The sequence below is a fragment of the Talpa occidentalis genome, unplaced genomic scaffold, assembly GCF_014898055.3.
Source record: "Talpa occidentalis isolate TD23 unplaced genomic scaffold, MPIMG_talOcc4v2.1 talOcc4.10, whole genome shotgun sequence".
Taxonomy (NCBI): Eukaryota; Metazoa; Chordata; class Mammalia; order Eulipotyphla; family Talpidae; genus Talpa; species Talpa occidentalis.
In genome coordinates this window covers 20,843,048-20,859,444 of record NW_023600993.1, presented here as the reverse complement: position 1 = coordinate 20,859,444, position 16,397 = coordinate 20,843,048, and the positions used below count along the sequence as shown (strand labels likewise).

Below are 16,397 nucleotides of genomic sequence, written 5' to 3'. Positions count from 1 at the left end.
ATTTGATCAAACAAGACGTAGAAGGAAAAGAAAGAAAACAGAAGAAATTGCAAGATGCCTTACTCACTGAAGCGCAGAGTAAATACATCCACTCTGAAAATCACAGGATATCACCAAGATTCAAGAGTTCCTTAATAAACTCACCAATATATAAATTGACCTGGGGCGAAAATAGGAGAAAAACAGTTCAGACTTTTCATATCGGTATTTCAAAGTATGGCTTGTCAAATCTTTAATAAGATCAGAAATCCAGCTTTTCAAAAGTTTCGATTTTATGTGCTTGGCATAAAATATATCTGTGGGGTAGATATGCCAGGCAAGGTATTAGAAGCAATGGACCTTAAATTTAAGTTTGGACCTGATGCTGATAGGATCCTATACTGGTAGGATGGACCCTATATTGATTTAGGATTCAGTGACTATCTCCTCCTCTTTAAAGGGGGTTCCATATAGCCTTTACTACTCTCCTAGAATGGTCCAGTCTAGTCTGTGTAGGTGAGTGATGAGAAATGTAAACAAGAGCTACTGAGCTAGAACAGAAGTGCTCCTATGGGTCCAATTAAGGCATTTTCCACCACAATAAAGGGCTACTGTCTAAAGTCAGAATGGAAATGAGCACAAGGATCTACTAGGCTTAGAAAGACAATTAAAACAGTGAGAGAAACTTTATGGTAGAGACAACTGAGTTCTAACGATTTGTTTGAGATCTACCCATGGTTTGACCCAAGGCTAGTCAATCACCTAATCTTTTACATTAAAGATTCTGCCCATCTATTAAATTCTATGCAAGACTTGGTTCTGAGGCAATGTCATCGATCAGGGAGGTGTGAGTATAGGATTCAACTGTGGAAATACTTTTACATAAATACATCACAAAGTTCAGAAAGTCAAATGGATGCTGAACTTGTATGTGATGACTTGGGAATCTTATAGAAAGGTAACATGGCTCTAGTAAGTTAAATCCGGCAAGGTTTTCTCAAACTTTACTAGTAGAGCTATTTAAAATAAAAGGTCGACTAATACAACCAGAGTTAAAACTATGCTCTGTTTTTGAGTTTGGTTCTTTTTTTTTTTTTTTTTTAAAATTTATTTATTTATAAAAGAACCGGGGTACAGGCACGGGAGGGTGAGAGGATTCACCAGAGACAGAGCGGGGAACAGAACAGGCAGACTGATGAAATACACTGCTGAGGGGAACAGCAGGTGAGACAGGAGAGATCTGCCATGCTGTGTGGGATTCTCGCCCGCCGGCTGGCAGGGATCAAACCCACACTGCAGAGGCTGTGGACAGCTTCACAGTGCGGTACTCAACCACCTGCACCACCACCGAAGCCCTTTGAGTTTGGTTCTTAAAACTTATTTTAAGGTTATGCTGAAGAATCAAAGGACAAAAGCATTCAATGTAAACAGATTATTCATTCACACATTTTAAGAGGAATGACACAGGTATTATATTAGAATGCAGAGTAAAATGAGTGGTGTTGATTGAGGGGGAGAGGGGAGAGGAATGACAGCAGCCTGGCAATGCAAACTTTCAGATTATGTAATCAGAAGTCAGCTGCCATTAAATTAAGTGGATAAGAACCTATTTAGTTATTTAGCCATTCTTAGACCAAAAACGGTTTTTCTTTATCTTTGGGGACATAAAATTAAATGGTAAGATTTAAAAATCTCACAAATCAATTTCTCTAGGAAAGATCATGAAAAATACATGCCTAAGGACACCTGTAAGTATCTCAAAAGACTGTCATCATTAACTCTGTAGAAGTTCTATATTGCCTGACAATTTCCATCAATGCCAGGAGTTATGCTACAGCTGTCTAAGACAGTGATGCCCCTTTAGCTGTAGCAAACATCTACCCTGTCTTTCATTTCAACGAACAATTGGCTTTGTGTACTTTTTATTCGTAACAATATGCAGTTTATGAGGCTGCTATGGATTCCTACCATATTTTTCATGATCTGCCGGTGAAGTCTGAAACACTTTATCTGGAATTCTTGATTTAGTAAACTTGTGATGAATCCAATCTGTTCAAATGAGACATCCCAAACTTTTTGTCACAGTCTGTAGTCTGCCTGAGGATCTCTGGACTACTGAGCACAAAATCCTTGCTATGTGCGGTGACTCTTTTCTTTAGAGGCAACGATTGCCAAATGCTGTTCTGCCTGAACTTTCTGCACCACGGGTGACACACGTTCCTATTGATTCCTCCTACAGGGAAGGCACTTTTGTTATATGCTATCTTTGATATAATCAAATAGCATGTTGTAATGCAAAGAACACTGGGCTGGGAATTAAGATACCTGGATTCTAATGTCAATTCTGATAAATTAACAAGTTATATGATAGTGAATAGGAAACTTAATCTCATTTTTGTGGTATGAGACCATATCCTTGTATTGCCCACCATATACTGCACATGACAGTAATGAAGTAGTTTGCTGAATTGACAATTTAGTGTTGTTAGAATTTCTACAAGGCAAATGGTCTATGTGGAATCATGAAAGGAATACAATTGTCAGTTTTTTAATCTAGCACTAACCAAGCTGAAAATGTGTACCAAATAGATACTAAAATTCCTTACATTTTATTAGAATAAGAAAAAAACCAAACCACCACAAGTGGCCACATCTCTGCTTCCCTTTAAAAGAGTGGTTAGGGCCTCCCCTGGTGGCGCAACGGTTAAGCACTGGGCTGCGAAGCTGCCCACAGCCTCTGCAGCGCTGGTTCGATCCCAGCCACCAGCGAGGGTCCCACATGGCCTGCCACGCCCGCTGCTCCCCTCAGCAGTGTATTTCATCAGTCTGCCTGTTCTGTTCCCCTCTCTGGCTCTGGTGAATTCTCTCACCCTCCCATGCTTCTGACTGTACCCAATGCTTATATGTACAAATAAATAAATCTTTTTTAAAAATTAAAAAATAAAAAAATAAAAGAGTAGTTAATTTTCGTTATTGTCTAATAAAATTTGAATGTTGATAGACCTCAAAGATAACATGTCAAAAACTAAGGGATCAGGGGGAAAAAAGTAATTATAATCAAGTAAAATTTAAAATCAACAGGCAACTATAAACCAGAGACATTCTCCAGGAGGGCGGAAGGGAGTAGGATCAAAACAGGGGTGGGAAGAGCCCAATGGACTATGGTGATGGCACATGAGTGAATTGGTGGTGGGAATTTCACAGGGACTGTAACTGAGATAAAAATGCATACACTGGGCCTCCCTAGTTAAGCGCCTCACTATGAAGCAATCCGCAGCCTCTGCAGCACAAGTTCCATCCTCGGTCCGCCAGGGAGCAACACACATGGCGCAGCAGACCTCTCCTGTCTCGCCCGCAGCTCCCCTCAGCAGTATATTTCGGTCAATCTGCCTGTTCTGTTCCCCACTGTCTCTGGTGAATCCTCTCACCCCCCACCCCCATAGCTCTGGCGTGTACCCCAGCTCTTGTATTCATAAATAATCTTTTTAAAAAAAAGAAAATGCTTACATTGTACAAAAATGTTGTAAAAAAATACATAAAATAATAAAGCTGCCATAAACACTCATGTAAAAAAAAAACTAAACTCCAGATCCATCAATCACCAAATACTAAAACCATAAAATGAGTTCGCATGCAGTCATTCTCATCTCTGGTAACTACAATCCTGTCCTTTTACTAGTCCAGGACAAGTAACAGCAAGTCATCTCTTTCTTTGTTGCCTGTATCTTTAAAATCTTTGTTGCTTCTATCTCTGCCTTCTCCATTGCTGCCACCCCCACCATCATCTTATCAGTTGTATCATCACAGTCACATTTTGAACACCAGTCAACAGATTGCCCTGTCCATCTATTTTCAATAGAGCAGTGATAATGCTATTAAAAATGTAAATCAGACCATCTTACCAACTGTTCCAAGACATCAATGTCCTTCCATTTCTCTCCATAAGACCTAGAAGTCCTCAGTACCCACAAGACTGAAGTGATTTGTGAATTCCTCATTTTCCACTCTCCTCCTCATTCACTCCACCCTAACCACAGTTACCTTTTTGGTGTTCCTAGAACATGCTATGTTCACCTACTGCTTCAGTCGTCACATGTGCTTTTCCTTTTGTTCATTCTTCCCGGATACATCTGCCTGTCTCACTCCTTCACCTTGTTCAAGATTTTTGTCAAAATGTCATCTTTTTTGGCCTCCCCGGTGGCGCAGCAGATTGAGCACAGTGCTGTGAAGCTGTCCACAGCCTCTGCAGCACGGGTTCGATTCCTGGCCGGCCAGGGTGATTCCCACATGGCGTGGCAGACCTCTCCTGTCACGCCCGCTGCTCCCCTAGGCAGTGTATTTCGGTGGTCTGCCTGTTCTGCTCCCCAATCTGTCTCTGATGAATCCTCTCACCCTCCCGCCCCTCTGGCCTGTACCCCAGCTCTTGTATAAAAATAAATAAATCTTTAAAAAAGTCATCTTCTCAGTGAGACCTATTCTGGCTACCTATTAAAAATTGCAGTTCTGACACCTGTAACTGTTACTGTCCTTAACCAACTTTATTTCTCCTCAGTGTACATGTTTACTTATAGTAACTTATCTCCCTCCTTCATTATAAGGTCTATAATGATAAAGATTTTTGTCTGTTTTATTCACTGCTCATAAATATGGTGACTGGTATACAGGTAATAGTTGCAAATGACTATATTTTCATAACCCTAAGGTTTCATGCACATGCTTAAGAGAATCTAAAAACTTCCCTTATAAAACTGTAAAATTCATGTTTCTAATGATGTAACTAACACTAAAATATATGCAAAAAATGCTTACAAATAAATTGGATCAATATATTAAGATATGATGCCAGAGAGGATTTAGGACTTACTCTGTAATTTAGGATTAATTCTGTAATTTGTACCCCTCCAAAAAAAAAAAAATCACAAAAATGAACCAGATGAGGAGATATACACTAGAATCCAACTACAATCTATGCTATCTGATTTAAAATACACTTCATGAAAAAATACATTGTGTGTACTGATTCTGTAAATATAACAAAATTAAGCATAATATAAGAAAATACTGCTTTTCTTGTACTACAAACTATAGTTTGAAGCAAATTCTATAACCCTACACACAAAGAAAAAAGAAACTTTTTTTTTTAATGATTCTGAATATTCTAGTCTAATGTGTTCCAGAGTTTGGTACAAACCAAATTTCCCCCTTTATTATTTTTTCAAAAGACACACAAGCTTTCTATAAGAATATACTTCAGTCAAAATATAATTTATTTACAAGTGTACGAAAAAGTTTATCAGACAGGCTATGATTATCTGGAAAGAATGGCAATTACAACTGGAGCTTATATGAACCTTATATTCAAATTTTTACAACCTTATACAACCTTATATTCAAATTTTTACATATGAAGGCATGATACTGTTTAAAGACCATATTTAATTTTGGATTAATATCTCATAAGATGGAAGAATTTAAGCCTATTACAGAAAAATAATTGAGAGTTGATGTCTAGGAAAATAATAAAAACTTGCTAATGAAGTACTAGCAGTACAGTTATAACTCATTTTAAATTAATATTTATTCATCTTAACAATATTTCTAAGTCTTAAGCCATGTAAATTTTTTGCTTTTGTGTTCAAATGTACTTTTCACATTTATACTTCAAGTGATGGCATAAATTAGTTGTTTAAAATATTAAAATCATCTCCCCTGACAAAATTCCCTAATTTAGTCATTTAAAGATTTAGCACTTAGTGATTTAACTTACTTCTAAAACTAAACATTCAGCACCTTTCTGTTAGGAGAAAACAATTAGCTATTTTATTCAATAGTATTTATGTCCAAGTATAGATAATTTTATTATAAAATTGCTCTGCTATTCAGAGGACAATAACAGCCATTAAGTCCTACAATCAAGGTATGAGTTAATAAATGTAACTGAGAAACATCAAATCAATGAATAATGATGATTATATAGGCTTTTGTTTTTGTTATTTTTTTAAAAAAGATTTATTTATTTATTCATACAAGCACTTGGTACAGTCAGAAGTGCGGGAGGGTGAGAGAATCCACCAGAGCCAGAGTGGGGAACAGAACAGGCAGACTGATGAAATACACTGCTGAAAGGAGCAGTGGGCATGGCAGGAGAGGTCTGCTCCCCATGTGGGACCCTCGCCTGGCGGCTGGGGATTAATCCCATGCTGCAGGCTGTGGGCAGCTTCGCAGCCCAGTGCTCAACCGCTGAGCCACCAGGGGAGGCCCTATATAGGTTTTTTTTGGTTCTCAAAATAATTTGTGATTGATTACATCTTTTACTACAGGTCTACTGATACAAGTCTACTGGTATGACATCAGGCCCAATGGGCATACACAAATACTGCTAATTAATGTTTATTAACTTGTATTATGTCCATTTGCAGAGAAGAATTTACATGGCAGGCCAGAGAGGACTGGCCTAGACAGGCCTGCTTGCAAAGTTGTTCCTTTTCTGGCATCTAAGAATTTGGGGACTGTTCCCACCACTCCCTAACTGAAAAGATTGGCTCTCTATGACTAAACTGTTTGTGCAAACCATATGCTGAGCATCTGCTTTCTTTCTGGGCGCCTGATACTTTGGTACATGTTAGGCAAAGGGTGTCCACATGGCCAATTACCAATAAAAACTGTAAGGACTATCTCTAATTAGAGTTTACCTGGTAGATAATATTTCACACCTTTTGAGTGACTGTACTGGGAAGGACCCTTTGAGGGTGCACCTGGCTTCCTCTAGACTTCCTCCTGTGTGCCTTTTCTTTTTCCTGGTTTGGTTTTGCATACTTTTACTAGAATAAACCAGCCACGAGTATGACTACATGCTGAGTCCTATGAGTCTTTCTAGCAAGTCATCAAACTCAGGGATGGTCTCAGGGAACCTCAACATAGTCTAGTGCAGGTCTAAAGAGCAGAAATTTCACTCTATATTTCTCTTTTGGAGTACACAGTGTACTCTTATACATGATAGATAGCTATCATATGTCATGATTTTATATATTATTCTCCTAATATATCAAAACAGTTAAAATACGTTGCATCACCCTATTCAGTGTTAGTCATCATTGGTCAACTAGCTAAATGCAGAAATATATGTGGTAACAATGGCACAATTCAAACAACAAAAAGTTTTTGTCAGGTTGATGTAATACAGTGGACAGAAAACTGTTTACTTTGATCACTTACAGCCTGTAGCCCTGCAATTTATTTTAACAATGTTTTGACAGTTCCTGTCTGCAAAACTCCTACAAAATATTCTAAGTATTCTTAATTTGATTTTCCTCTTGTAATTTCAAAAACGTAACATACTTCAGTTGTATGTGACTTGTTCAGAATACACAATTTATCAAGCTTCTATGTTACTTAACTATAGTTTTAGAATATTTCAAAGAAATATACTTCCCTATACTTTATGTAATTCCTTCAAAACTAAACCCCATAAAGGCCAAAAGAGCAAAAAGGCTGCCACAGAAGACAATGATATAAAAGAACATTAAGACAAGGCAAAAAATGCCCAAGGGATGAAGGAAATCAGTGAAGAGAAAATATAGCTAGGTTTAAGTGCCAGGTCCTCGCTGATGACAAAGTACTTTTTTGATCTTGATCTGCCACAGCTAAAATTAAAAAAAAAAAAAAAAATCATAATTTTTAAAGCAAACTTTGTGATCAACACAGAGACTTTATATAAAATGCCAAATATGTGATCTAAAAAAGCAAAGAAATAGAATGAGCAATTGTTCCAAAACACAGCAATTCAATGACTTTTCCTCTTATGGACACTCTATTTCCAGATGAGAAATTTGTAATTGCTGAATGTGCACTTTACCAATATATATGAAACAATATTTTTTAAAAATATTGCTTACATAGAAAATATAAATCATAAGTCAGCAGAGTGAAACACATGGCAAAGGTCACACAGTAGAAAGCAAGCTCCAAGGTCAACAAACCATCTTCCTTAAATACTTCAAGTTGTAACTCCCAAATCCAAAAAAGAACGGTGATTCCACCATGACATTTGGTAGAAGAGGGTTTCCATTTTGGCTTTGGGAGGTGAGGAGAGAGGGAGGGAGTAAGAAAGAGATGGGCAAGCCTAGAATTTTCCTTCAGTTGCATTTCCAATGCACCCAAATTTCACTGTGTTAATGTAAACTAGCATACTTTGGCCATTTATTTTATCAGTAGTATTCACTGCCAATATTGTCATCAGCAAAAAAAGAAAGCTATGAAGCTGAATTTTCTATTTAAATCATTTGTTCAATAGGTTTTCTTCTGATGTATATTCTATTAACAGTTTATAATCTTGTCAAAGTTTATACAATAAGATCAGGCTTCTCAATTCTGTATCTTATCTCTAAGTCAATCTATCTTTACTCAGAAAATCACAGTTAACTTCTCCAAAAAAGGTGCTGAGTACTATTTTACTCTGCAAAAAGAAACAGAAAAGTATGTATCTGCTTCATAAAGATTCAAGTTAACGCCAGTTTAATACAAACATCAGTTAACTGTCATCCAAAACTAAAGTTGTTTCAGGTTATAATTTTAATTATATGGAAATGATGAAGACTGTGATTTTATAAAAATTCACTGTAGAATTAGAATCTAATTAAAGCCAAATCAGAATGTAATTTCAGATAAATGTTAAATCTTACAATATTGGGATATATATGGGTTAAATATTAGAAATGTTATGTTACTTCAGACAAATTTTAATTGTGTTTAAACATAAGGTGAAACCTGCCAGACTAAATCAGTGTATAGTAGAAACCAATAGTGTATATAGTGTGTGTGTGTGTGTGTATATATATCTATATATATATATGATGAAGGTAACATGGAAGCTGGCTAAAATTTATAACGAAGAAGGAACTAGTAAGAATATAGCAACCTGGTTGAAATTGATATTCATTAGGGTACTCTTCACATCAATAGGGAGCATTTGGACTCTGTGGTCTTTATCAGTGTCCCAGCTGGTAATGGTTGAAGGTTAATGTCTTACCCCATTCTGTTCAATTTTCTATCCTAATTAGCCCTCCAAATCTATAGCTGTGAGCACCAAGTGTCTGTGCTCAAAAGAAACTAATTAATGCTAGCAAATTAGATCAAGTCCAAAGATCCAACAGCCAAACTCTTAGTTAAATGCTCCTTGTTAATAGGAAGTGTAGCTGTCAATAACTGCTGTTGGTGACTATAATGAGGCATCTTTCTTTCATTGAAAGTGATTTCATTTCTCTTTGTCCCTGCAAAAGCTGTTCCACTACCTTCACAAACCTAAGTTGCTGGCAGTATGACCCAATTCTTATGATCAGTTGGGTTGAAATGACATGAAATAAAAATCAAAGAGAAAAGCTTTCCTGCACAATGTTTCAGGCATTTAGCAGAAAGTCAGATAGCTTATTAAAAGTCCGGGGTCTTTATCAAGGAACTATATAATTAGCGTATATAATGCTTTTAGACAATGTCCTATAATTATTTAATAAAGGAAAGACTATAAATAGTCAATAAACTATAATGGATGTATCCTGATTCTAAATTACACCTTACTATTCAGTTTAAATATAGCTGTTGTGCTTGAGCAATACCAATATATGTTCTTTCCTAGTTTACATGGTTAAAAAGGAGAATACAAGATTCTGCTTTTATAAAATAATCAATTTCAGATTCTAAGACACTGTTTTGGACCATCTGGCCTAAAAAAAAATCAATATATGATTACCTATAAAAAATACAAATATTCAAAAATCAATCATTATAACATGTTCTAATAAGAACAGATGCACTGAAATGGATCTCAAATTTTAAGATGCTTTCAGTCTTCCTAAGATTTTAAGTATGTTAATAAGACAAAAACTAACATTCTAAACTTAACTCTTGATTAAAAGTGAAATTGAAACATTTTCTTTCTGTTCTATTACAAAGTAGTAGTTGTACAAAACATCCAAATAAATATTTTAAAGTCATTCTATATTTCTCTCATCTCAAAAACCAAAAACTCTGTTTCACTAAGAGTAAGCAAAGGCAGTTCTGAAATCCAAATCTATATAAATCATTCTACATTTTCCTCTGAATCACATGAGTAAGAACTCAATTTATAATTGAGTGAGCTAAATTTCTTTCACTGTAGATACCTCAACAGTCAATTACAAAATAGCATAATATAACATATTTATAGCTTTAGATCAATATTTTACTAACAAGTATTTTTCCCAGTAGTGAAAGTTAACTTTATCATTCATATTAAAGTTTTATTTTCCCGCACCTAGATCAGGCTATAGTTTTAAAGTTCTAGGAAGCAGGTGGAAGATTATCTTCTGCGACTACCAACATGACACCTGCCAATGCCAGATGTGCACTGAACCATGCCTGTAGGTGTCATTGGGTTAATTTCTCCAGACACCTGGGAGTGGCATTATAAGGAAGGAAGGTACTGATTAAATAATTCAGAGTGAAAGGAATAATACTAATAAATTATGGATAATTTATTAATACATTTATTTATGGATGGATTTAATTTAAATCTAATTTGTTGATGGACTTAAAACTGAAGTAGGGGCCTCCCTGGTGGTACAGGTTTTAAAGACAGCACTATCAAGCTATCACCAGCCACTGCAGCATGAGTTTGATTCTTGGCCTGCCAGGGAGCAACCCACATGGCACAGCAGACCACTCCTGCCTCGCCCACTGCTCGTCTCAGCAGTGTATTTCAGTACATCTGCCTGTTCTGCTCCCCACTCTCTCTGGTAAATCCTCTCACCCCTGCACCTCTGGCTTATATCCCAGTTCTTGTATGCATAAATAAGTCAATCTTTTTAAAAAAAACTGAAGTAGGTCATAAGAGTCATTTAAGAAACACAAATGACCAACACACAATGTCAAGTCTGGGGAACTACACTTTTTTCATTGCCTCCATTTGTCAATTGCAATGGGTCTCTAAAGAGACAACATCAAAGGGAAATTTTCCTGGCATTAAAATGTCACTGACATGCTCCCAAACTGCAGTTGACCAGCTGGTTCCTCCCTGAGAAAGATGGAGTCGAACTGCAGCCATCCTCCTCACTAAGAAACACTGTGGTCGAGGCCTCCCTAGTGGTGCAGGGGTTAAAGACAGTGCTATCAAGCAATCGGTAGCCACTTCAGCACGAGTTCGATGCCTGGCCAGGGAGCTACCTACATGGCTCAGCAGACCTCTCCAGTCGCGCCTGCTGCTCCTCTCAGCAGTATATTTCAGCAGATACTCCTGTTCTGGTGAATCCTCTCCCCGCCCCCACACCTCTGGCCTGTACCCCAGTTCTTGAATGCATAAATAAATCTTTAAGAAAAACAGAAAAAGAAACACTGAACACTGTGGTCCCTCAATGAGGACAACTACGGGAGAAAGTGAAGAAGGGGAGTCAGGGAAATAGTCTGAGATAGTGAAATTGTATTACTATTTCTTTTAGATGGCTATTTTAGACTTTAAGTCTCTTAAAAAAAGGTATTTCTACAGTAAAACTGCCATCACTCTGAGCATCATTTCTTACCTTCCATTTCTTTGTTTACATTTTTCACTATGTTACAATACTCAACAATATATCCCTAGATTTATAGAATACAGGCACATTCATGTTATAGAATGTTTTCCAAAGAAAACATACATATGTGGGTGCCTAGGGCATGTCTTTATCTAAACATCTTCCACTTAGGAACATAATACATAAAACAATAAAAAATAAACCAGACTCAGTGCATGTACTATTAGAATTTTATTAACAATTTAGCAATAGATAGTGACAACAAAGAAAATCACCTAAGAACATATATATGAATATGTTTATAGATGAAAATAGGACTATGTTATATTTTATGTTCCTTCTTTTCCTATCAAATCACCAAAATAACCAGTTTCTCCAAAATACTCTTACAAGTTTTTCTCTACATGTAACTGCACTTCTGGGGGAAAAAAGTGTTTTTTCCTGGTAATTTAGAAGAATATTTTTAAATTGTAAATGAATTGAACATTGTCTTTAAGTTCTGAAAGCTGAAATACTGGTATCTCAGCGAAAGGGTGAGAAGAAATTCATACATATTAATTCACTGACTATTTGACTCTGAGGCTAAGGATTAAATTCAGATCATATTATAAAAAATGGATTTGATCTCTATATGAATATTTGAATCTTACCTTGAACTTGTTCAGAACATCTCTCTCGGGCCTTTTCTCTCATTATTTTAGGGATCAGAACATCTTTTTCAACATGCCTGAGATGCTGTTCTGAAAAAAAAAAAAATCTTTAATATAGTAAAGTCTCAAGTGAATCACCAGTTTAGGGGTAAAATAAACACTCTGGGGTTTACTGAAACTAAAAGGGTAAGCAAATATACTAAAAACTGACTCTTTCACAATCATAATCATAAAATTGTGATTAGTCACAGAAAATCATTCTAAATATTTTTTTTATCTACAACAGAAAAAAACCTGAGGGACATAGACAATATCTTTCCAAAAATTTATATGAACTATCTTGCAACACTTTGACAGTATATTTCATGTAGTCTTGTCAAAACTGAAGCTATGGACTAAAATATCATCACTTTTCTTGTTAATATAATCCACAAAAAGAGGATTTTTAATCATAATGAGATCCAAGGACACATGATGAGATACAAGATTAAGAGACACATGCAGAGCTCCTTACCTTAGCAATAAGAGTAAATAAGAAAGAAAGAACTGGCAACAGAAAAAGTAGAACTGCAGATGCATAGAAAAACAAAGCACATGAAATTATTGTGCATTTTAAACACAACTACCACAATTAGTTTAAAATGGTAGACTGAGCACTTGCTCCAGAGTCTTACCTGCTCCTCAAATTCCTAGAGCACCCTAAAAAACAAAAGGGTAAGTGTTCCCAGGGAACCAAAAATGACCAGGAATTTCTAAAAGACAAAAGGCAGATGACATCAGACTAAAGGTGATAATCAAATCCCCACAGAGTTTCTCCCCAAGTAAAAAAACTGATACCAAAAGTGAGTGTTGCTCTATGCACTGAAGCAGCAAAAATGTGGAGCAAAAGACTTCCCAAGTGGAAACACTAAAGCATTATTGGTTAAAATCCCTCACTAGGAACCACATAGGTCACCTCTTCTGCTGCCTTCAAGCTATGGGTAAAAGTTAATAAAGGAATTTATCCCCAAAGCATCATGAAGTTCTCCAGTATCTAGTGGTGCCTAGGAAAATCAAGAGCAAACCCTTAACTTTTTCTGGTTCTGTGCATTACCAACAACCTCTGGATACTAGCGCTAAGAGCATATGTATTATATACAATGAGGGTAGCAGCATCTTAACAAGCAAACAAAATCAGCAACAACAGAACAGCAAAAAATCATCTAAATTTGATGAAATGCAACACAGTACAAGGGAGAAAACAACTGTAATTAAATCAAGAAATACACAATTCCTACAAAAGTTAAGAGTAAATAAAAATAATTAGAATAAGTATAATAACACTAAGGCTAATAAAAAAACATGAGTCCTCAGGCAGAGATGAATCATATATTACCTCAGCGCATTTCATGAAATGTCTGAAATTCCAAAAGCTTCAAGAGGGAAAAATCATTACCCACATAAAGGAATGAGAATCAGATTTATATCAGTTTCTACTGGCAAGACATGGATGCAAGACAGTAGAGAAATAACTTCAAAGTTTTGAGAATTACTTTATATTCAGAAATTATAGGGCCATTCAGAGTGAAGTTAAAGACATTTTCCAGTATGTAAGGAGTCAAAAAGCTTACTTCTTCAAACCATATCCCTCTTTTTAGACAAGCCACTAATAACACTTAAGTGATGTAAAACAATAAACATTGTGCTATGCATAAGGATGCTATATCCTCAGGAATTTAGAAAGGCAAAGCAGAATTCTCAGCTTTAGTGTCTGCCTCATCTGGAAAGAATCAAATGGCAGGTGTTGACTTCAATAACTGGGGCTAGAGGATTTACTTCCAAGATGCTTCTTTCACTTATGTATCTGACACCTATGGGTTAAGTGAATACTGTAACTCAATGGCCCCTCCATTGGTTTGACTTTCCAAAGTAAGGGGAAGGTAGGTAGGTTATGAGGGAATGATCAGAGAAGTAACATCTAGAAAGTGAATGTTCCAAGATAACGAGTGAAAGTGGCATGACCTTTTCTAGAAGTAAGCCATTCAGCATCATCTGTGCTATATTACTGATTTCAAGCTGCTAAGTACAGCTTATATTGAAGTGGAGGGAACTTAAGATTCCATTCTTTGTGGCAAGGCCACTTTACAAGAGAGTATGAGGGATATAAGAGAATGTTCTGATCTTCTTTGTAAAATAAAATCTGCCACAGTACTAAAGGAGATACTCTGATAAATTAAAAAATGAATCCATAACATACAATGGAAATAAAGAATATTTAAAAGGCCCCCATTTAAATTCACATTAAAACTGTTAAGTATGTGAACAACATCATCAAGTAACTTCACTTATTTAACATTTGTAGAACATTCTACTCAATAATAGCATATTTACCAAAATAAGCCTTACTCTGAACTATGAAACAAGTATCAATGACTATAAGACAATTCAAATCACACAAAATGTTTCCTAACACCATTGTAACTAAATTAAGAAAAAGCAGAAAGATCTCTTGATAACTGTCACATATTTGGAAACTAAGTAACACCCTTTTAAATAACCCATATATCTCAGAAGTAACTGAAAGGGAAATTAAAGTTTTTAAGAAATGATTAAAAATGAAAGTACAACACATACAAAAACCGTGAGATGCAGTCAAGGCAGTACTTAGAGGAAAATCTGTAGCACTAAAAGTTACACTGGGGGGCGGGGGACAGCTTTAGAGCAATGACTTAAGCTTCAACCCTGAGAAACCTAAGAAACTAGAAAAGAATGAATTAAAATAAGCAAAAGAAAGGAAACAAATATTAAAGCAGGAACAATGAAATAAAAACCCAAACAAACAAAATAACAGAGAAAGTAATGAAAGCAAAGTGGGTTCCTTGGAATCATTAAAATTGATAAACCAGCAGTCAGAAAAAAAAGACATGGTATACATACACTTTTAGTGATAATAAAGGAATATTGTTTAAAGTAGGCCAATAAAATAGACAAATTCTTTGAAAAACACAAACAAAGCTGCCTCAAAGACCAGAATAACTCTTTCCAAACACATGGAATCTGCAGTTAGAAGGCTTCTCATACAGAAAGTACAGGAACAGGCAGCCCCACTGGTGAATTTGACTAAGCAATTAAGGAATATAAATTACATACAAGCTTTTCCAGTAAATTGCTCTGTGACCAGCATGACCCTTTTGCCAAAACCAAAGACATTTCAGCATCCCATCATGAATATAGATGCAGAAATCTGAAGATTGGCAAATTGAATCCAGAAATATAAAAATTACAATACTTCATGACCAAGTGAGGTCTATCTCAGCACTGCAGAGTTTAACAATTACAAATCAGTCAACATAGTTCATTATATTAAAAAACTGATAAAGGGATATGGTTAGCATAAGACACAGAAAATACACTTGAGGAAAATCCAACATTCAATCCTAATAAAAACTCTCACTAAAGAGGGAATTGAAAGAAACTTCATCAACATGACAAATGACATCTACCCCCCAAAAACCTCAGAGCTAACATTATATTTAATGATGAAAGATTGAATGTCTTCCTCTTAACATAGGAAACAAGACAAAGGAATCTACTCTTACTTCTATTCAGCATTATATTGGATGTTCTTGCTAGTGCTATTAGGTAAGAAAAATAAAAGGCTTTCAGGTTTAAAAGAAATAAAATTACAGTTATTCAAAGATAATATGATCCTCTACACAAAAAATTCAATGGATTCTAATAAGCTACTAAAACTAAAAAGTGGGTTTAGTAAGGTTTCCAGACACAAGATTAATAACAAAAACATTCAATGGATATTTAAAAAAAAATTAAGGACTAGAAAGTAATTCAATAGAAAGTATCTTTTTTAAACAGCCTTTTAAAAAATGAACTGAGGCTTGTGGATCTGTGGGAAAAAATGAAAAGACCCATCATTCATGTTACCAGAAAAATAGGAAAAATAAAGCAGGACTGAAAAAAATATCTAAGAAGAAATAATGGCTGAAATCCTTCCAAATTAGGGAAAAGATATAAACCTCCAAATGTAAGAAAGCAGTAATAACCCAATGAATCTTAGAACTGGACACATCACAAACATCTGAAAATAACAGGTAAAGAAAAACCTTGAAAGCATCAGAGAAAAATACAGAGGAAGAAAGATTCAAAGGACAAAGGATTTCATCAGAAAAAAAGGCCATAAGAAAATGGTACACTGTTTTCAAGTACTAAAAGAAAAGAACTGTCAACCAAG

At 35.7% G+C, this 16,397-nt stretch overlaps 1 protein-coding gene across 17 annotated transcripts in view; it reads right to left on the bottom strand.

Moving 5' to 3' along the window:
• Positions 1-16,397, bottom strand: part of CMC1 (C-X9-C motif containing 1) — a 207,505-nt gene that overhangs the window by 30,065 nt on the left and 161,043 nt on the right. For 14 of the 17 annotated variants that reach the window (XM_054692893.1, XM_054692884.1, XM_054692894.1 and 11 more), the window contains one exon: positions 12,170-12,259. In XM_054692893.1, coding sequence (XP_054548868.1) covers positions 12,170-12,212 — 43 coding nt within the window. In that variant the 5' untranslated portion in view covers positions 12,213-12,259. Of the gene's footprint in view, positions 1-63; positions 161-12,169; positions 12,260-16,397 lie in introns of those variants that run through there. The other 3 variants (XM_037525543.2, XR_008550971.1, XR_005128049.2) reach the window with 3 other exon arrangements.